This window comes from Grampus griseus (genome assembly GCF_964374135.1).
Source record: "Grampus griseus genome assembly, chromosome: 18".
NCBI lineage: Eukaryota > Metazoa > Chordata > Mammalia > Artiodactyla > Delphinidae > Grampus > Grampus griseus.
This window is the reverse complement of record NC_139012.1, coordinates 54,410,497-54,432,691: the sequence shown is the minus strand read 5'-3', so window position 1 is coordinate 54,432,691 and position 22,195 is coordinate 54,410,497. Positions and strand designations below refer to the sequence as shown.

Here is a 22,195-nt window from a genome sequence, read left to right as displayed (position 1 = left end):
CTTTCCCTGTTTCGAACCCAAACACCTTCATATTGAGCTGGGCTTTAGGAAATTAAAAATAAAACCAAAAAAGCACACACAAAAAAATCTGACATTTGTATAGCACTTCAAAGCTTATAAGCAACTTCTTATACAATATTTCATTTAATTCTAATGATTTAGGAATTGTTATAACACTAGGGGGCTCAGTGATTTGCCTAATGCCACTGACTAAATGAGAGAGCTGGTTTTGAATATTCAGGCCGACACCCTTTTCCCCTGCAGGAAGGAGGGCAGCGGTCACAAAGGTGTGTGAAATGGTGGAGGGGTGTAAATGGGCCTGAAGACCACCCCTATCTCTCAGTTTCAGGAATATACCTTGAGCTCCTGAATGCCTAACCAGCTCACAACAGGGTCTGGGATAAGGAAGTCAAGAGAGAACCTTCTGGAGAAAGAAACTGTTCAACCATGGGCCTCCCGAACTGGGTCTGGGGCAGCCTCCTGCTTGGGTTCTTTCTCCTCTGTCAAGCTCACAGGGCCGGGTGATTGACAGCGCAGAGCCCTGACTGAAGTCCCAGGGCAGACACATGGCTGGTGTCTCCTTCTGAGTGGGGCTGTTGAGAGAACTCTGTGTGGAAGCAGACACTGCAAGGGAGCGGTCAGAGACAGCCTGGGCAGTAGCCAGTGAAGAGGGAATCCCCTGGGGAGAGTCACAGTCTCTAGATGGAGTTCCCTAGCTTTCCCTGGAAAGCCGCATTCAGGACAATGTGGGGGCAGGGGGCAAATAGAGATGGCTTCTGGGCAAAAGATTGAGGCTTACTTTTCCTTCCTGGGGTCCCCAAGCTCTTCATCCACAAAGACTACTTTCATCCCATCTGTTTCAAGGAAGCGTCAAGTCGGAAACCAGATATTGGGCTTGCAAAAGTGCATTTGAGCTAAGATTTGGTAGGAGAGACCCAGATTCAAGGGCATCTGGCAGAGTGGGCTCAGGACCCGATGTGCAGGTGACGCAAGTTCCCGGCTGTCCTCACCTTCCTGGGTGGTCACGTGCTCTCTGGCAGCTTCCTCTTTCCCTGCACACTGGCCCGGGGGGAAATCCCCACTGGGCACTATAAGAAGCCCTGGAGCTCCTGCAGCAGCTAGTGGCTCCAGCCTAGAGCACAAGATGAAGCCGGGCCTCCCCTGCCTGCTGGCCCTTCTGTGCCTCCTCCACTCAGATACTGCGAGCGTCGGTGGGACCATCGCCACCTCTACCCACTTCCGCACCACCGCCTCCACCTCCTTACTCACCTCTGACTTCAGCTCCACCTCCGCCTCTGGCTCTGGCTGGTCCACCCCCGGCTTCGAGTCCCAGGTGAGGATGCCCCAGAGTCTGATAGCTGCGTTCCTTCCCTTCCTCTGGCTTTTTGGGGAACTGAATATAATCTCACGGATGGCTAGGCCTGAACACTGGAGCAGAGTTACGACTCCCTTTGTTAATTGTAGGTGCCCTGAAAATGAATTAAAACCTGGGTAAAATAATTAAATTGTTAGCAGGATAGACAGCCTGTCGGTTCTCCGGCTGGGGGCTTTAGGGAAAGAATCTAAGCTTTCAAGAGGTTCTCAAACCTGGCTGCACCTTAGAATCGGGGCGGGGCGGAGGGGACTAAGAAAAATGAAGATGCCTGGGTTCTCTCCCAGATACCAGCTGTTAGGGGATGAGCCCTGCCAGTAGAAGCTCCAGAAAAGTGTGTCTAATTGATTTGCGGCTATCAGGGACCCACAGTGCTTTGGTTGGAGACCTGAGAGTTTCTCTGAGCCTGTTTGTAAGGGAGATGGGTGACAGAAGGAAGAGGAGGAATCCCTGGTCCTTGGGAAAGTGCTGTTACACATGCATAGTTCCCTGGAGGAGTGTTAGCTCTTTTCAGTCTTTCTTATAAGGGATCTTAAGAGCCATTTCCAGTTCAAAATGACGATAGCAGTAGCAACAAACAAGACAAACAAACAAATGAAAAACAAAGCATGCACTAGAAAGGGACTGGTCCAGCTAGCCCACATCTCTACAACGTGCAGTGAGCCTCGTTCTTTAGGGGATGAGCCCTCTTTGGATCTCCTTTGAAGAAAGGGAAATAGGCACAGAGGGGTGAGAAGTTAGGGCACAGGAAGCAGCTCCTCCCTCCATCAGCTCCGGGCTTCTCTGTAGGAGTCCTGCTCTGAGAAACCTAGGCTTTCCTTGCTAATGTATGATTTGGGGTGGGGGAGTCTTAACTCCCCCCGAGGCTGTCCTCTGTACTTCTATGATCTTTACTCACAGGTCAGGTCACTGTTTATAGGATCATCTGAATGGAAGGGCCAACAGGAAAAGAGGAGGAAAAGACTTTTGTTTTCCTTTCACCATCAGAACCTCAAAGGCAATGAAAACTTGTCAATTATGAAATGAAATGGTTTGGATAGGGCTCAGAAATGGCAGTAACAGTGTTTACTGAGTGCCTTATAAATGTCAGGACTACGTTAAGTGCATAATATATATTATCTTATTTAACCTCAGAGGTAAGTACAATTAATTGTCCCATTTTAGAGATGTGAAAACTGAGGCTTAGTGAGATGAAATCATTGGCTTAAAGTCAATAAACTAGCCAGTGATACAGTTCAAACTTAGTTGTTCATGCTCTTCACCATCTCTCTCCATGCAGCCTTCTATATTTTCATGTAGTATAGATTTAAAGTGCTTATTTTGAAGAAGGGAATGGTTTGGGAATCATGAATATGAACCAAGATTCTTTGTAGCCAGAAATCAGACTTATCATTTTATTCCATGATACTAAATGGCTTCTGGGGACAATGAGAACTGGTTAGCATTTAAAAAAAATTAAAATGAAAATTAATAGTATATTGTGAGGTTTTATCACCAATCAGAAACCGGCTTTTAGGTAAGGTGATCAGCTAACATAATAGAAAAGAAAATATAGGTCAAGAAACAGAGAAACTCAAAGTGTCTGTTGTTTGGTAAGAAGATAAATATTTAAAAGATAAGATAAATATTAACTACCATTGACAGTAGTTAAATTATACTTAGAGTTTTTAATTTCCTTCCTGGTTTACTTATCTCCCTCTGGTGAGTTAATATCACGACTCCAACTTCTTTTTTATGGCAGGCTAGGTGTCACTTCCGCTATAAACCCAGTTTTCTAGGGCTGCTTGATGAGCTCTTTGGAAAGTGGTGGAAAACCCCTTTATAACTGTCATTGAGCAAGTTCCAAACATATCATTTTCTGTACTTTGAAAATGTTGAGTACCATTATTTTATGCCTTGAATCTTTACAGGCACTTAGACTTGGCTGCTAATTAGAACCAATTGCAACCTGAGATCCCAAATGTGAGTCGCACCTTCGCTGGCGTGCTCAGAGCACTCCGCCAGCCTCAGGTGTCGCCCTCCAAAGAGGGGAGCTGCTATCACGGTCCTCAACTCACAGGCAAGAAAAGCCTCAGTGCTTCGCCTCACACAGCAACTGGCAAGAGTCAGAACCTCGAGTCACATGCTTTTGTCATCAGGCTAAAGGGCTTGTTGAGGAAAAAGACACTAAGGCTTTCATAATGACAAGGGGCCTGATTCACGGGGCCGGAAGTGGGTCTTATTTGTCTCTTATTTGTCCGGCTCCAGACCAGAGCCTGGCAAGCTGTAGACACCAGTAAATGTGAATTGAACACAGGCCGAGTGAGAACTGATCAGTGTAAGGTGTCTGTGGGGTCCCCAGGGGGATCACATACCCTTCCAAAGGCCAAGGGGACAAGTGCTTCTTTTTGTCTCCCGTCCCCCATGTGACACTCACATAGAGATTAAGCATTTGCCACAGAAAGAGACCCATCGCCATTAGTTTCATGGTCTTTGAGTGCGAGGAACAGAAATATCTCTAATGGGAAACGCTGATCAAACTTATGGACCATTTGGATGGCAGCTGAGCACGCTGGGCTGATGATAAGAAGGATGGAAGGCAGGAAGTCCACTGTGCCAGGACGGAGATGTGCAATACAAGACAGCGGAATGGCTATCAGCAGGTCTCATAATTATTTGCCTGCCTTTCAGGTGAACTTCACGATGAAAAGGTTGTGAGCTAGTAGTTTCTAGTTGATTGTCTAGAGACTGCTTGATGATCTCTACTGTTTATGGCGTTGACAGAGCTTTTCCAAGAACTCTCAGAATGGTCCAACCCTGTCTTGTGCAGCTAATCGACCTCCCCTTGTCAAAATGCGATGCAAGACCGTTTTTTTTTTGGTAGACAGTTATTATAATAAGCTATTTCTTCAAAAGTCCATGATGGCATGGACAGGTCCTCCTGCAAAAGCCTTGGCATGCTTGAGCTGGAGTCTTTCTACCTTCCGTGGGAGTGATAAAACTGGTTCCCAGGGAAGCTGCTCTCTGACAGGCTCCTGGTGTGGCTTGTCTAGTCTTTATTTGTCCCTGGCAAAGACCTTTCCCTTACCCTCCTCCCAGCCACAGTGTTCAGCATAAACCTGCTTGTCCCTCCTCCTTACTCCCCAGTTTTTGCAGGTGTGGGGTGTGATTGGCAAAGAAAGTTGAGGCCAATGTCAAGAATTAATATGGCATAGAGAGTTTTGGGTACAAATATATATGTGTGTGTGTGTGTGTGTGTGTGTGTATTTGTTCATCTTATAGAAGATTAGGTTAAAATAACAAGCAATTTGGCTGCAAAAGCCTGAATTAATTGTTTCAGAGGTCACTGATGGACTAGATCTTGATTATAGAAGCATCCAAGTCCAGCTTGTTCAAGAATCAGGGAAGGTGGTAGACATTAAATCACAGAGCACACAACCTCAGCTACAGCCAGCTGACCTCTGAAATATTGAGAAGTGTAGCCTGCATTTCTTCAAACTCTGAAAACCATCGCTCTCCCCTTGGTAGTTTCAGAAAAAGACCCTTCGGGCTGATGTTCCACAGGTGAGTTTTGGGCTGGCCGTCAGAGAAGATCATTGAAAGGCATTCAGTTGGCCGCCAAGAGTTACTCTGTAAGGCAATTGTAGCAATAAAAAAATGTTAATTGTGCCGGGATCCCCTTGGGGAAGCTCAAAGGGGACAAAAGAAAAACAGGATCTTTCAAACCTGTCATTTTAAAATATTCAGGGGCACCGAAGTGGGAGCCTGAATATATTAAAGAAACATCAAATATTTAAAAATGACTTTTCTGCAAGTGATAAGCTGGAAAACTTAAAAAGAATTTGCACAAAATCTTCAAACTCATACATTGCTCAGTTTTTAACAAATGGCTGGTTTGTCGCCATTTTGAAGGATGTTAATTATACACTTTCCCAGGTGAAGAGAGGATGTGAATGTGCATTGCATAGCTTCACTGTAACCCACATCCTTGATGTTTTTCTCACTTTCCTGAAAGGCATTGGGTTGGGGCTGGGGTAGAAGTGTGGAAAAGGAAATGAGGGTGTAGAAGGAAAAGGAGAGTGACATTTACTGATCACTTACCACGTGCCAGAGACTTGGTTTACATTACTTTGTTCCTCTTGGGAACAACCCTGTGAAGCAGGTTATATCTATTTGACAGATAAGGAAACAGAGACTTAAAGAGAATTCAGGTCCAGTAAGTGGTAGAATTGCCAACTTAGGACTTTCATCGCGTCTTCTTTTTTTTTTTTAATAAATTTATTTATTTATATTTTTGGGCTGCGTTGAGTCTTTGTTGTTGCGCGCAGGCTTTCTCTAGTTGTGGCGAACGGGGCTACTCTTCGTGGTGGTGCATGGGCTTCTCATTGCGGTGGCTTCTCTTGTTGCAGAGCACGGGCTCCAGGCACGCGGGCTTCAGTAGTTGCGGCGTGTGGGCTCAGTAGTTGTGGCTCGCGGGCTCCAGAGCACAGGCTTAGTAGTTGTGGCACACGGGCTTAGTTGCTCCGCGGCATGTGGGATCTTCCTGGACCAGGGTTCGAACCCGTGTCCCCTGCATTGGCAGGCGGATTCTTAACCACTGCGCCAACAGGGAAGTCTTCTCATCATTTCTTTATTTCTTTTTCCTTACATGGGGACAGTAGTAGTTTCCTTAAAGACTTCCAGAAAGGAGAATGATATGGTTTGCTTAACAGGTGGAGAGGTGACTGAACACTGAGCTACACTTGGGAGACATGGCAGCAGCTTTGGGGTGTTTCTATGATTCCATTCATTTATGTATTGAACTCCACTTTCTTGCCTCTGAGCACTCGTTTGACAAGCCAGTTTCTGTCACTTCCCTTGCCAAAGGCTCATTTCCCGGCTTATTACTGATGTTGAACTTATTTTTATTTACAGTCGTTTCCCAACTTCACTGGCTCCAAGGATGACCGTGGGACCTGCCAGTGCTCTGTTATCCTGCCAGACACCACCTTTCCTGTGGAGAGAGTGGAACGCTTGGAAATCATAGCTCAAACTATCTCCCAGAAGTTCGAGAAAGAGTTTTCTAAAGTAAGTATTTTATTCTTTTTTCCTCTTCCAACAATATCTTGTTAAGAACAAACAAAATACTTTTTATTCAGGACTTTATAAGCAGCCTTTCTTCACTGTATCAAAGAGCACATTTGCATCTAATGGAAGCTTTAGCATTTATTTCACAGCAACCTATGGAGTTCTTTATAGCAGGAAGAGTGAGAGCACAGGGAGAAGATGGGATGGAGATGAGTCACGCCACAGGATAAACTCGCTTCAATATCATGGTGTGTGTGCAGCTGGAAAGAAGCCTGAGTTCTCCCTGTAAATTTCAACTCTGAAATCTGTATTTGGTTTTGTGGTTTCTTCCTTTTGGTCTTTTTCTTGGTCATTCCTCCAGCTTTGCCTTCTTTTCTTTCCTCTCCTCTGTCCTCTTTATGTTCTATCTTCCTGCCCTTGCATTTTTTTCAGCCTATTCCATTCCTCCTTTCCTTCATTTCTATTTCTCCTCTTGCCTCAGTCCTTTCTTTCCCTTTTCCTTCTTATTTTGTTTTTTACTTTTTTTGGTCTTCTCTTGCTTTTGGACTTTCCCCTTCCTTCTCCTCCACCCCTCCCACAAATCTCCCTCTCATCTTCCTTCCTTCCTCCCTCTTTTCCTCTCTCTTCCTCCTATTTTCTCTTCTCAATTCACTCTCTTTCTTCTCTCTCTCTCTCTCTTTCTTGGGGTTAGCCTCTATTGTCTCAGCAGGGACATTACATCAGATGCATCCAGCATTAGCCCCAAACCGAAGGCTTCCCTGGGAATTTGAAATGAGACTAGTAGGTGGCTCAGCCTTGATAAAAACCTCCACTTGACCCCCTGATTACTGCTTTCTCCAGCCAGAGGAAGTCATCTCATGGGGTTAGCCCTTCTCTGAGCTGGCTGGAGCAATGAACTTGACATTCCAGTTTTGACCCCTTTAACCTTTTTAGCCAAGTTAAAAATCAACCAAAAGAACTTCCATCTTCTGTACAGGTGAAGTCCAAGCTCGGCTATCATCACATTATGCATTATTTAATACCATTCCATTAATTTACTTACAAGGAGCTCTGGCTTCCCTGCAAGATTCAAAATAGATTTTCCCAAGAAATTTCAGCTCAGCTACCTCAATGAGCCTAGCTCTCTTTTAAGACAAAAGTTCTGATGAGGCTGAGCCCCTGCTTTCAACCTCAATTGGTAGATAAATATTCTAAGTTTAAACAAGTGTCCAGGAAAATGTGTTTGACAACTCCAGGAACCTAGCTTCTTAAGAAATAAAATGTCCTTGAATTAATCAGCAGAAAAGGCACAGAACTAAATTATAAATTCCAGTCATTAATATTCATAGCATAATCAAGTACAGATAAGAAGTTATGCATAAAAACATAACAAGTGGAGGAAATCCTAGGTAAAGATCTTTTCAGTTAGAGTCATTTGCTTTGAAATAGCGGGAACTACTGATTTGCATGTCTTCTTGGCTGGTAGGGATGTGAACGGCAGTTTGAAACCCCAGGCTGCTCCAGGGAGAGTTTTATGAGTCTGGGACATTTCATTCCAATCCTGTTAAGGGGGGGGCAGGTGGTATCTGCCTTGCTAATAATTGGCAGGGAAGAAGTGTGGAGTAGGTGGAAAAACTTTCAGTTCGAAAGTGTCAGTAGCTGGTTCTAAAAATAATTCATGATTGAAGCCTAAGAAAGGAATTGACCTGCCCACTGAGATTTGCATAATGGATTCGGGGTGTGACAGGTGAGGATAACAACAATAGCAGTAATAGCTTCCCTCTGCGCTTTCCCGTTCTACTCTCAAGCAACCCTTTAAGGCATATAAGCCAGTGTTCTTTTCCCCATTGTAGGGATGGAAAAACTGAGGCTCATAAGGGTAAAGAGACATAAATGTAAAGGTCTTTTGGCTGGTTAAGCCAGGTCAGGAATCTCGGTCTTTGGAATCATTCTCTTTCTTTCTTTTTTATTTTTTTATTTTTTATTTTTTTGTGGTACGCGGGCCTCTCACTGTTGTGGCCTCTCCCGTTGCGGAGCACAGGCTCCGGACGCGCGGGCTCAGCGGCCATGGCTCACGGGCCTAGCCGCTCCGCAGCATGTGGGATCTTCCCGGACCGGGGCATGAACCCGTGTCCCCTGCATCGGCAGGCGGACTCTCAACCACTAAGTCACCAGGGAAGCCCCGGAATCATTCTCTTTCAATCATTATCTTTCCTCTCTGCCGTGCAGTTATCATGCTCTAAGAAGAGATGCACCAGGTCAGTAATGCCTTCCATCCAAAATTATCTCTTCAGCTGAGGGCTTTTGAGTTTCCAGGTGAATTACTATAGCTGTCCCTAGGTAGCCTTGGAAATCACCGTTTATCTAGAGGCCTGGGGGAGCGCCCGTTTGGGCAGGCCAGTGAAAAAGGATTTGGAGTGTCTTACATTGATTCATTATCTGTCAGGACATGAAGAAGACAGGGACGGCCTCTGCATAAGATGCTGAAAGCATTTTATACTTTTCTGTTGTTATGAGATGTCCCTGTGTAACTGTACTTAGAAAGGAGACAACTCAGAATTTTTTTTTCTCTAGAGGGTTATGGTCTTCGGGGCGAGTTATTTAATATGACACTTTTGCTAATAGTTCCTCATGCATAAGAGGGTTGAGGCAGCCTGGGAGACATTTAGGCAACCCATAAACAAACAGCATCTACGGAGCCACGTTTTGTGCAGTGAAATATAATAAATTAAAAGGTCAGATTGAAAAAAACCTGAAATCACTGTCTAATAATTGCTGTAACTTATAGGGCATCCATTACACCAGGCACTTAATATACATTATCTCTAGAGTTTACAATCATCTTGTGAGCTTGTTACCGTCACCTCTGATTTATAGGAGGAAATGAAGGCTTAGAGAAATTAAGTGATTTGTCCACGAAGTACTGAAGCCAGATTTGAGCTTAGGTGGATCTAGCTGCAAAGTGCTTCATATGTCTTGACGGCCAATTCAAGCTCAACTAATCTTGTTGTTAAAAAATATATTAAAATGACAGTATGTGGCAAAGTACCTTTATTTATTTCAATTAATCTAGCTATGGTGACGATCACAGGTTTTGAGGAACTGGCAGAAACACAAGCCAACTAATTCTTTAGCTTAATAGCCACCTGGGCTGCATCCTTATCTATTACAAGACCACATTGACTGTATAGAGCAACGACCCCCCAAAGAGACTTTAATGCTTAGAACCCATCAATGACATGATACGTGCATAACGAACAGAAGAATGGGAGCTCTGAATGAAGGGCTGAGCGTTTGAGGGCAAGTGTAGATGAGTCGTCTAAAGCTCAAACTTGTAGTGATGGGGAGCTTTACACGAAAAATGTTGACACAGGGAAGTGTCCCTGTAGGGCTGGACGCATATTCTTGCTACACATCCCCAGGTAAACTGGGCGCCTCTGCTGAGGCTGCACCTCCCAGGGAGAGTTGGGATGTTTCCAGAATTGTCCATTCCATCTCAACACTAGAGATCCGTACACGTGAAGAGTTTAGACTCACAATCTATTTAAATTAGCAACATTCACACCACGAAGCCTTTCTGGCCCATTCTCAAATTCTCTCCTGCCTTCTGTAACTCCATGGACAGTTCCAATTTTCCTGAACATCCCGGAGCTATTCTTGACATTCCAGTCAAGTCCAGTTCTTGAAGGAACCTCAAGATTTTCCCCAAACAGATCTGTAGAGACCCTTTACTTTGGGGCAGAACCAGGGCAGGCCCACCATACGTTCTCTGAGGTTTGCAGTGAGAATCTGGGAGAGCCACATTTTATTTAGCAGAAATGACAGTCGAACCACTTATTTTTTATAGAACAACAGCTGTGATATGCCACCAAAATGTGCCAGGAAAGCTGAGGGTGTTTCATTCGTTCCAAGAGCTGGCAAGACCAAATGCCAAGAATATTCATTTCGCAAACTTCCATTTCTGCCATCGGTTGGCACTCCATTATTATTATTTTTTTTCTCACAGCCAATGTTTTATGCCTGATTTTTGGAGGAATTGAAACCTGGCTACCTTATATATGTGTTTGTACTTTTGAGTGGGACTTGCTAGGTATATATATATATATATATATATAAATATATATATATATATAAATATATATATATATATATTTTTTTTTTAACCTCCTTATCCACCAAAATGTCACCAGCCTTATCAGCCTCATCTGATGGCAATGAGCATCAGTTGCCGAAGGAGATACACGAGCAGTGCCAAGGGCTGCGTTTTCAACTTCCATTAAAATCCTCTTTGCCTGAAGCCCTAGCCCTTTAGGTTCGTGGCCTATGTGTCTAATTTGTACAGTGGGGTTAAGTGGAAAGGCTAAAAGGACAGAAGTTAGGGCTGCTTTTGGTATTAGAAAGATTAGAGGCTGACATCTGGCTCTGAATTCATCCAGGCCCTGTGGATCAGCTTCTTGACATTAGTGAAGTTTGGGGGAAAAGTATTACTTCTCTTCACATTTTTAAAAAGCATATAAAACCGGCAACTTTTAATGAGCAGGTCCTTAAAAAAGCCATGGCATTTCTTTTAGAGATCAGATACGGAAAGAACCACCAACTGTGTTTATTGAAATATCCATTTGGAGATTCCAATTATACACTAAATCACCATGGGAATTTTTGGAAGTATTTTAACTTAATGATCAGACATTCAAAAATATGCAACAAATGTGTAATTTAAAGGTCTGATTGCAATAATCAGTTCTTGGAATAAACTTGGAATAAATATGTGGGTGCACTTAATGAAATGTGCACTTTACAGTTGCACATACCCTCACATATTGTGGAGTCAGTTGGATCTTTTATTCAAATTGAAGTATAGTTGATTTACAATGTTGTGTTAGTTTCAGGTGTACAGCAAAGTGATTCAGTTATACACACACACATATATATATATGTATTTTTTTAAGATTCTTTTCCCTTATAGGTTATTTCAAAATATTGAGTATAGTTCCCTGTGCTATACAGTATGTTCTTGTTACTTACTAAATAGACATTTCACCAGAGAAGATATCAGATGGCCAAAAAGCACATGAAAAGATGCTCAACATTGCTAATTATTAGTGAAATGCAAATCAAAGCTACAATACCTCGCATGGGTCAGAATGACCATCATCAAAAAGTCTACAAATACTAAATGCTGGAGAGGGTGGAGAGAAAAGGGAACCCTCTTGCACTGTTGGTGGGAATGTAAATTGGTACAGACACTATGGAGAACAGTATGGAGGTTTCTTTAAAAACTAAAAATAGAGCTACCATATGATCCAGCAATCCCACTCCTGGGCATATATCTGGAGAAAACCATAATCTGTAAGTTGAGTCTTTATGTCACTCTATAGAAGGCAGAGGGGCTCAAAACTCATTGCATTTGGTGATCAACAAAGGAATTCTTCTCAGAGCATTTCTCCCTCTTCTAGAAAATACTTAGATTTAGAGTGTGTTTCTAAATGGAGGGAAGGGGATGATGGTGGTGATTTTGCCCCTGGGGGACATTTAGCAATGTCTGGGGCATTCTTGGTTGTCACAGCTGGGGGGTGGGTAGGTGCTATTGGCATCTAGAGGCCAGGGATACTGCTAAACATCCTATACTACACAAAAAGCCCCCCACAAGAAAGAACAATCTATTCCCAAATGTAAATAGTGCTGAGGTTGGGAAACCCTGATTTAGAGCATGTGTACTAAGCGGAGGAGGGCGGGCAAAAGACTGATTCAAACGAGTTTAGTTTGGGGTGCTAGTATCTTCAAACATTAAAATGGAGATTAAAATGTACTTGCGAATGATGATTCTGCAGCACAATTATTTTTAGTCTAGGCAAGTGCAAAATCCACCCTCTCCCCCACTGTAATAATAAATTCTTTGTATTTGGATAGATTTTTAAAAATATTTAGGTAAATATATTTTTGATCCATTTCTTTAATTAAAAAAGATCGAAGGCAATCAAATAGTCCCCAAGGACTTGGTTAGTGGAGGAAAGCTGTATGACATCACTCTGAAAACTGACTTGAGCTGTTTGATTCCCCTCTAGGTGAAGGAGTATGTGCAATTAATCAGCGTGTATGAAAAGAAACTCTCAAACCTAACCGTCCGAATAGAGATCATGGAAAAAGATACCATTTCTTACACTGAACTGGACTTTGAGCTGATCAAGGTAGAAGTGAAGGAGATGGAGAAACTGATCGAACAGCTGAAGGTCGGTTTTGTTGGAAGCTCAGTGATTGTCGACCAGCTGGAAGTGGAGGTAAGGAATGAAATCACTTCTTGTGCATTAATAATGTCTCTTCAGTGAGCAAGTGCTGGGATCAGGATTGGAGTTCCTCTTCTGACGTCTAATGCTGTACTCTCTCATGACCGCCTGGCAAGGCCCGTGTTCTGTTTTGGATGGACACCTGGCTTTGAACAATAAATTACACACGTTGGGAACATGCTGATTGAGGAGTAGGTGTTGTCTAATGGTCAGAGTCCTGCCCCAAAACCAAATGGCCTTTCAGTGTCTCTAGAAAGGAGATGACATAAGTGTGAACAACTCCATGGCCAAGCTAGATCAAGGGGTCTTCTCTGTTCTGGATTTATCCTCATGGGACTGGAAGACCACGGTTTTGGATTTGCTAGGTCTGTTTCTCCTTTTGAATGATCACACAGTCCTGATCCCTCTTGGAATGCTTCTCTACATACTCCACAAGCCTCTTTAAAGGAGTTTCTTGTGAGGATGTTTTGCGAAGCCTATTAAGCTCTGTGGATAAACACTATCCCATTAATGTTATGCTTGGGTAATTTATTTTTTATTTTTTTTAACATCTTTATTGGAGTGCAATTGTTTTACAATGGTGTGTTACTTTCTGCCTTATAACAAAGTGAATCAGCTATACATATACACATATCCCCATATCCCCTCCCTCTTGCATCTCCCTCCCACCCTCCCTATCCCACCCCTCTAGGTGGTCACAAAGCACCGATCTGATCTCCCTGTGCTATGCGGCTGCTTCCCACTAGCTATCTATTTTACATTTGGTAGTGTATATATGTCCATGCCACTCTCTCACTTCGTCCCAGCTTACCCTTCTCCCTCCCTGTGTCCTCAAGTCCATTCTCTACGGCTGTGTCTTTATTCCTGTCCTGCCCCTAGGTTCTTCAGAACATTTTTGTTTTTTTTAAGATTCCATATATATGTGTTAGCATACAGTTTTTGTTTTTCTCTTTCTGACTTACTTCACTCTGTATGATGACTCTAGGTCCATCCATCTCAGTACAAGTAACTCAATTTCATTTCTTTTTATGGCTGAGTAATATTCCATTGTATATATGTGCCACATCTTCTTTATCCATTCATCTGTCAATGGACATTAGGTTGCTTCCATGTCCTGGCTATTGTAAATAGAGCTGCAATGAACATTGTGGTACATGACTCTTTTTTGAATTGTTTCTCAGGGTATATCCCCAGTAGTGGGATTGCTGGGTCGTATGGTAGCTCTATTTTTAGTTTTTAATGAACCTCCATGCTGTTCTCCATAGTGGCTGTATCAATTTACATTCCCACCAGCAGTGCAAGAGGCTTCCCTTTTCTCCACACCCTCTCCAACATTTATTGTTTGTAGATTTTTTGCTTGGGTGATTTATATCAACGAGAATTTACTAGCACAGTCATGACTGTGAATTGAGAATTCCAGTTCTGTATTTTAGAATTTAGGTTTTCTCTGGCCCTCACCATTCATTAGAAACTTAATTATAGTACGACATGAGTAAACACGAGTTTATAGGGGAAGGTTATTAGAGATGAACTTTAATGGACACTTGTGGATACTTAGACGGAGCCTGTTCTCTGTTATTAAAGCTGTTAAAATCTTTGCCATTTTCTTCTTGTCACACACATCGGCCTGCAATCTGACAGGCATTCACGCTAAACCATGAAATGTATTCTTCCAAATGAAACCAGTCAGAAGAATCTCAGGTGTATTCTCTGGCAATGTTTCCCTAAGTGACATATTCAGCCCTGAATGTTTATGAAGGATATTGTGCAATAATATAAAGTCACTCTGAATTTTGATTTCCTTAGATAAGGAATATGACTCTCATGGTGGAGAAGCTTGAGACGCTAGACAAAAACAATGTCCTTGCCATTCGCCGACAAATCCTGGCTCTGAAGAACAAACTCAAGGAATGTGAGGACTCTAAAGTCGGAAACCTTCCTGCTCTACCCCCTCCCCCTGCACCAGGTAAGGGGGCCCCATTTTTACCAGGCCCCATTAGGAGCTAAGGGTTGGGTGGGGAAGGGCTCTGGGATTGTGGAGGTGAAGGAAGGATGGGATTTTTGCGGCTCTGAGTTTACTCTTCCCTGCTTTTAAATCTCACCTACCAGAGCTCTACATACTGTCATGTCCTGGGGTGCACAGAAGAAATGTCTCTACGGTGATTGTCTGGTTATCAGGGGCCCGGGGAAAGCCTCTGCAATTCGCTTGGCTTCCCTTCCGGGCTGTCCTGTGGATTGTAAGGGCTGATTGGCTCATTTATGTGATGAGCTGGGTTACGCCTTGAATCCTCCATCCCTCCTTCCTTCCTTCCCTCCTTCCATCCACCTCTTTATTTCTCCTTCCTGCTTTCCTTAAATGCACGTGCTGTGGAGTGCCTCCCAGGATTCAGTGAGAATTTAACGGATGGTTCCACATGTCCAGTATGTGAGGGTGTGTCCTGCCGTCCCTTGTGGACTGTGAGTTCTTGCAGGGCAAAGACGGCGTGTTCCTCTCTAAGGAATCATCCTTGGAGGGGGTTAAGTGTAGCGTAGAGGTGGGTGCTCATAAATACCTCCTTGAATGGACTGGTGGAGTGTAGGTGTCAGGGGCGTGGCATTGTGACCCCAAAGGCCTGAACTTTCCAGCTATGTAGCCACAGCAGAAAGGTTCTTAATCTCTTCCTTGGTAAAACGGGAGAACAGTAATACCTACTTGGCAGCGTTGCTGTGAGGATTCATAAAACAAGTCTTGGGAGACTCAGAGCTCTGTGATCGGCATTTATACACTGGCGATTTTATTTGTTGTTAATGAGGATAATTGAAGTGAACATCTTGCTGCAAACAAAAGCAGTGCTAGATCCGTGTGTGTTCCGGCACGTCCCTCCAGGAGAACTAAAGCCGCAGGGTCCAGCCCTGGAGCCAGGGTCATAGGGAAGCTCTCTTTGCACATCCTGAGCATCTCAGCCTGAACGGGGACAGTATCTGTTAATCAAATCGTACAGCTCTTGTTATTCTCGTTCATTCCTGTTGTCACAACCTGCTTCCTTTTGGGCCATGGGTTTCTGGATCCTTGTCAGTGTCGCTGGTTTCTTTAAGGCTTTAATTAAATACTGCCACAGTTATAAGCCTCTTGGTGTTGTTCAGAGCCCTACCTTCCCTCTTTCTGCAGTTGGGAATCTGTCACAGTATGACATGCAGAGGAGGTTTGGGACAAAGGCCATGCTCTGTCCTCTAACAAACCAGGCTAAATGTGGTCTGGGATCAAAGGTGTCAACGTCGTCATCGGAAATGAGAGCTCATTCTGCGGGGCCACGGAGGGCTCCCTGAGGGCAGGAATCAAGCAGCGACCACTCCTGATACTACCTGAGCAAGTCTTTCTTTCCTTCCTCTATCCCTCCTGTCCTTTTTTCTTTCTCTCTCTTTTTAAACCTCAGCAAATTGTCCTCATGAAATAGCTTTTTCTGCCACAGTTTTCTATGCATCCCTTGGAATGAGGACATTTTAGAGCAGGAAAGAACATTCAGGGCTGTCATGTCTCAGAGGAGGGGACTTAGTGGTGAGGATACTGCTTTTCCTGAGGCCACACAGGCAGCTGGTGACAGAGCTGAGGCCGAAGTGCAAGGCCCCTTGCTCCCTGTCATCTCAGGACCTCGAGGGTTAGGCGTCAGTAACTCAAGGCCGGCGGTGGGGGAGAAAGTACATGGCTTAGTATCTAAGGAAGAAAACAGTGAGTCTGTTTTCTTATTTTTGTTAGCCTTTTTTTATCTAGAACTTTCCCCCACGTCCTCACACTTAGACTTTTGTGAGCCAGCCCAGCCAGCTGTGTTGTTTAAACAAATTGGACGAGATTTCCTCTCACTTTCCCACAACCTTGGCTGTAGCTGGATCCCTGCCAAGCCACTTGGCCCTCCTCCAGCTCTGTTCATATTATATTTATGATGTTTATATTAAACTGACTTTTTGTCATGTTTTGAAATCAATTTCTTTCACTTGCTCTCTTTCTGTTTGGATTGGTTGATAATGCAGAATTGGAAAGTCCCCAGGCACCACAAAGTTGTGAGCCTGTGGAGACTTTAATTAAAGTTACTCACTATTATGGGACTTTAAAATCTGGCCTGTCTGCTTTTTTTCACTGCAGAGTTGCACGGAACAAAAAACACTCTATGCAAGTTTCAGCTATAAAGTAATTCTGTGCTCTCTTGGGCCCTCTGGGCAGCTGCAGTTCGCTACCCCAGCGGTCAGCTTGATCTGAGAGCCAGTACGTAGCATTAGGGCTCAATAAAATGTGCTTTATAGATGGCTTCTGCTGCAAATGGCATCCTTTTCTGCTTCATTTCATAGAACTTTCTAATCTAAAATAATTGGCCTTGTGCTCATTAACTGTTTTTTCCTGAAAACAAGTGACTTCAGTTTCTCTCTGTTCTCCCCCTGAATCTAAAGGACTGCAGATAGGAAAATGGGATGTGAATGCCCAGGGGTCATCACTGTTGTGCTCAAAGATGCAAGGATCTGTGCTGGCACATAGTAGGTGCACAGTAAATGGTCCCCGAAAGATGTAGGGTGACCGGTCAAAATTCCAAGCCTAGAGAGGAGCAGAGTGTTAGGTAACACATATCCATTTCATCTTAATCATTTTATGATTATAACCATTTTAATTGTATTATCGTCTTTGCTCAAAGTTCACTGGCCCAGGTGAGAGAGGGCATTGATGGATCCAAGATTAAGTTTCCTCTGCTGGTATATAATCTTTAGCTTTAAAAAAAAAAGTGCTACTGGCCATGAGACTTTAAAAAAGCCAAGTTAGAGTATTTTAAAATCTCACCATGTGGCCTCCCAGGATATTTTCAGAATACCATGGCAATATCTAATAAATTGCATGACAAAGAAGAGATTGCCAACCAAGGCTATCCGGTGTAGAGGGTTCCCTGCATTACGTTCAGTGGATTGAATACCAGGCTCTTGGAAACTTTCAGTTATGTACCAGGGTAAAGAGCTAGTGTTTTATAAATAAGGGTAAGGTGAGTTTGGGGGATTTCATCAGTTTTTATTTCCACAAACATAATTTGGTGTCACTGGGTAGCTGGTCCTGTTCTGGGCACTCGGGTTATCAGGGTAAGTACAGAAACCTCCAGAAACCACTATCTTGGAGGGGAAACAGTCGTGTAAACCTTCAGTTGTAACATGGATGTGATTATAATGCTGACCGTTATCATTTATCGAGTCAAATGTATATGTCTTCTGTCTACTCTTCCTCACAATTCTGCAGAGTATGTATTATTATTTTTCCTTTAATGTAAGGAAACTGAGGCTCAGAAGGTTGGGTAACTTGCTCAAGGATACGCGGTTCATAAGTGCTGGCGTCAGGATTTGAATTGGAATCTGGCAATGTTTTCAGTGTACCAGGCTGCCCTCCACAGATGCTGTAATGGAGAGAGAGGTGCACCTGTGATTCCTAGAGTGACAAGAAAGTTGCAATAAGTCACCAACCTGATTAACACCAAATTAGCTTGGCTTTTTTGCTTGCGGAGTAGCTGAAAGGGTACCTTCGTTCTCATTTCTATGGTGTGTTCTCTTCCATCAGGAAGTGCAAAATGATTCATTGGTTTTTCATAGTTCTCGGGTCAGGGTTGGGCAGTGGGCTGTTGTTCCACTGGTAGGATAAAGTTGGCATAAAGAAAGAAAAGAATGGAGTATCTCTAAGACCTTGAAATGCAGGCTGGGAAAGGGTACAAGATTAGAAAGGGCGGGGAGAAGCTTGGTGTAGAAAGGGTGGGCGGATGGGGTCTCTGCTTGCGCTAGATGAGCAGTGGGCACTGGGCCGGCTGTCAGTTTCACTCATATTTCTAAGACGGTTTGTCGCCAGGAGTCGAGGAAACCCGCCATAGCCTTGTCAGCAGTTTGTCACTGCTGTAGCCACATCTGTAGCATGGACAAGAATACTTAGTTTTCTTCTTATTTCCACTTCCTTTGATGAGAGCCAGGGCTCTAAAAATGGTCTAAAGGAGATAGAGGATAAAAACAAAAAGGACAGGAGATGTTTAGAGTTGTTGTGGGGTGAGGAAAAGAGATTTAAATGACCTACAGTTTTAATATTTATACCAGGTACAATTTTAATCACCTGGTCAACTTGTGAAATGATGAGACATTAGTAGTAGTAGTGATTTTTAAGAGAAGTTTATTTTGGTTCCTTCATATCTAAGGATTTCCACATCTAGGACAGAATAGTTTATTTTCTTTAATCCCATGATAAAATACTTGAATGTGTTATATGCCTCCTAAGCTTTCCTTAAATAATTTGTTGCTGTTGGTTTGGAATCTTTCCTTTCAAGGAGGGCAAGATTCAATTAAGCAAATAATGCCTGAGTCTTCTAACCTGCAAGGAAAAAGTGACTTTTGTTTATTTCCTCAGAGTGAAATGTAGTTGAATAAATAAGTTCTCGGGAAGGTATTTTAACTAGAAAATCCAGTTTGTAACATATGGAAACTCAAACAGTTTTTGTTATCATTAGGCTGAACACACCGCTAACTCTATTTTAATAATTCATGCATTGTTTCATAAACAAAAGCAAACAAGCATTCATCTGAGAGATCACTTTTAGAAGAGGAAATAATAATTTATAATTTTATTATTTCTTTAGAGGAGAGCAGTCTCTTAGCTGAACACACGTTGCTTTTTTATTTATGAAATGGTGCATGCATTATTAAAATAAAGCCGTGACTGTGTTCTGCTTAATGATATGCAAAATTATTTGAGGTTGGGTACAGAGTGGTTTCATTTCTCTACCTGTTGTATGGCTGGCTGGCTTCCCCACCAACTGCGGATTTATGAGAGCATTTAAGGAGCACGTATTTAATTCCAGGACCAAAAAGCCCCAACAGATTGGAAAAATAAAAGCGGGATTTCTAGTGATGGTTTCATCTCTGAACAGTCCTTGAATGAGGAGGGGAGAAAGGGGAGGCATTTAGCAAGGAAAGGAATGGGTCTTTCCATATGTGTCAGAGGCCGGGACTCAGAGGCGAATGCTTTGCACCCTCTTGCTCCCCACAATGTTAATCTCGGGCAATTCTTTGGAGCTCTGCTTCTGGCCCAAGCCCACCTCACACACTCTCCATGGCTCCCTGATTCCCTCCAAGCATTTAAAGGATGAGGGAAAATGATCTCAAATGTATCTGAAGTTGACTTTTCTCTGTAATTCCAATAAAATTTATGACCAGTTTTTTAAGGGTATTTGTTAAGATTCCAGAAAATGTGTGTTCAAATCTTTAGATAGCTATTGTAAAAATACTGGAGGAATTTTATTTTATTTTTTATAGCTCATAAATGGTCTGGGTTGGCAGGCATTTCAGAGAGAGGGCTCTGCAAAGGGCCAAATTGCCCAGACTGAGTTATGCACCCAAGTGTTACAGAGAATGTAGATTCAGGGACCGGTGAGTCTGGTCCCACTTGATTGTACACATTGTGACAGTGACAGCAACAGAATGGGAACGACGAAGTGCTTGCCTGTCATTCTGTGGCACAGTAGACTATGGCTTATGAACAGCAAGGCCCACTTGTAACTGTGCAGTGAGATGGGTCACCAAGTGATCTATGCGATCGGCTATGTTTTGGGCACAGAGCAGGCAATGTTGCCCTATAATAACTTCCATGGCTTCTCAAGGCTGAAATCCCACCATTAGAGGACCGTTAGAGGACCTCTTAGAGGTCCATTAGGAGACCATCTTTCTGTATCTTTTAAAATGCCATAGTACAAACTTCCTCTTTTGAGAGTAGCTTGGGGCATCATTGGTACCTGGTGTGGATATGCCCTTGGGGTCCCAGGGAAGGGCAGAGGGTGAAGGGAAGAAAGACTTGCCTAGGACAGACTTCTCCTTCATCCCAATTCTCCCTGACCCTGGTGAATAGCAACTTCTGGCTTTATGAAAATAGGGTAGCATTCTCACCTGATCTTACTTTCTTGATTTCTCTATAAGGAAAAGGAAATAAAATAATATTGGCAAAATGCTTTCTCGTAGAAGAAAATATATTAAATTCACCAAGTCCTCCTTTCCACTTTCTGGGCCCTCAACACTTTTTAATATGGCTTTTGGGAATTTCATTATCCCCATTTTCCAGATTGAAAGCTCATTCATGTAAATAGAAGGTAGTGCTCTCTAGAACTGACAGCGGGTTTGCATTGAGACAGAAACCAAGAGTAGGTTTTGCCTCTTCTCCATCAGGACCACGGTTGTCATTGAACATTGACAAGAAAAATGTTTATGGATTCCTTTGGTTCTTAGGATATTAAACTGTTTGTATCTTGTCATTCATTTTCTCTAAGAATGCCCTTTTATTTGCTTGTTCCTCTAGGGAGCTGTGCTCATGGTGGTGTGGTGAACATCAGCAGGCCGGTTATAGTTCAGCTCAACTGGAAAGGATTTAGCTATCTGTACGGCGCCTGGGGTCGGGATTACTCTCCTCAACACCCAGGCAAAGGGCTGTACTGGGTGGCACCTTTGGATACTGATGGGAGAACTTTGCGATCTTACAGAATCTACAATACACTGGATGATTTGCTGTTGTTCACAAATGCCCGAGAGAACTGGATATACTATGGCCAAGGTGGTGGTATAGTAGTTTATAAGAATAACATGTATGTCAACTGGTACGACACCCAGAACATTGCCAAAGTTAACCTGACCACTGCCTCAGTTGCTTTGACTCAAACTCTCCCTGATGCTGCCTATAATAACCGCTTTTCTTATGCTAATGTTGATTGGCAAGATATCGACTTGGCTGTGGATGAGAATGGATTGTGGGTGACTTATGCAACTGAAGCCAGCACTGGTAACATGGTGATTAGCAAACTCAACGACACCACACTTGAGGTGCTAAACACTTGGCATACCAAGCAGTATAAACCATCTGTTACTAACACATTCATGGTGTGTGGGGTTCTGTATGCCACCCGTACTCTGAACACCAGAACAGAAGAGATTTTCTACTACTATGACACAAGCACAGGGAAAGAGGGTAAACTTAACATTGTAATGCAGAAGGTGAAGGAAAAACTGCAGAGTATTAACTATCATCCTTTCGAGCAGAAACTTTTTGTCTATAATGATGGTTACCTTCTGAATTATGATCTTGTCTTCCAACAGATACCCCAGTAAACTTTTATGTGTTAGGGTGGAGAGAAATAAAATTTTTTTTGACAAAAAATGGTCTTCTCCACTTATTTAGGTATCTGTGGGGGAGTGAGGGATGAGGAAGCGGGGGGGGGGGGCTCAGGATTCAAAAGTGTATCTGCTTAGTTGTAATGTTTGGGAGCAGAGTTCTACCACACTAGAGACTTAGGACATTGCCCTGATTGGATGAGTTCTCTTGGAAGCCACCTGCTTCCTGGGATGCATTTCTCAACTGAAATAAGGTCATTTCAGGGTGGACGGGTTGTCAGAGGTCTCGGGGCATCATGGTTCTAAGGAAGCCTTCGGTGAGGTGACATCTGGAAATTAAGGAACTTAGAGAACTCTGTATGGCTTTGGGGATTCTTTGTAC

The 22,195-nt window shown here is 43.2% G+C and overlaps 1 protein-coding gene across 1 annotated transcript; it reads left to right on the top strand.

Annotated features, from left to right (window-relative positions):
- Nucleotides 1-1,144: 1,144 nt before the first annotated feature.
- On the top strand, nt 1,145-21,829 carry OLFM4 (olfactomedin 4; the record flags this gene model as incomplete). The annotated part of the gene is made up of 5 exons (XM_082675626.1): nt 1,145-1,333; nt 6,266-6,418; nt 12,463-12,675; nt 14,488-14,647; nt 21,008-21,829. The coding sequence occupies 5 exons, from the start codon at nt 1,145-1,147 to the stop codon at nt 21,808-21,810; spliced, it is 1,518 nt and encodes a 505-aa protein (XP_082531752.1). The 3' UTR covers nt 21,811-21,829.
- Nucleotides 21,830-22,195: the final 366 nt, after the last annotated feature.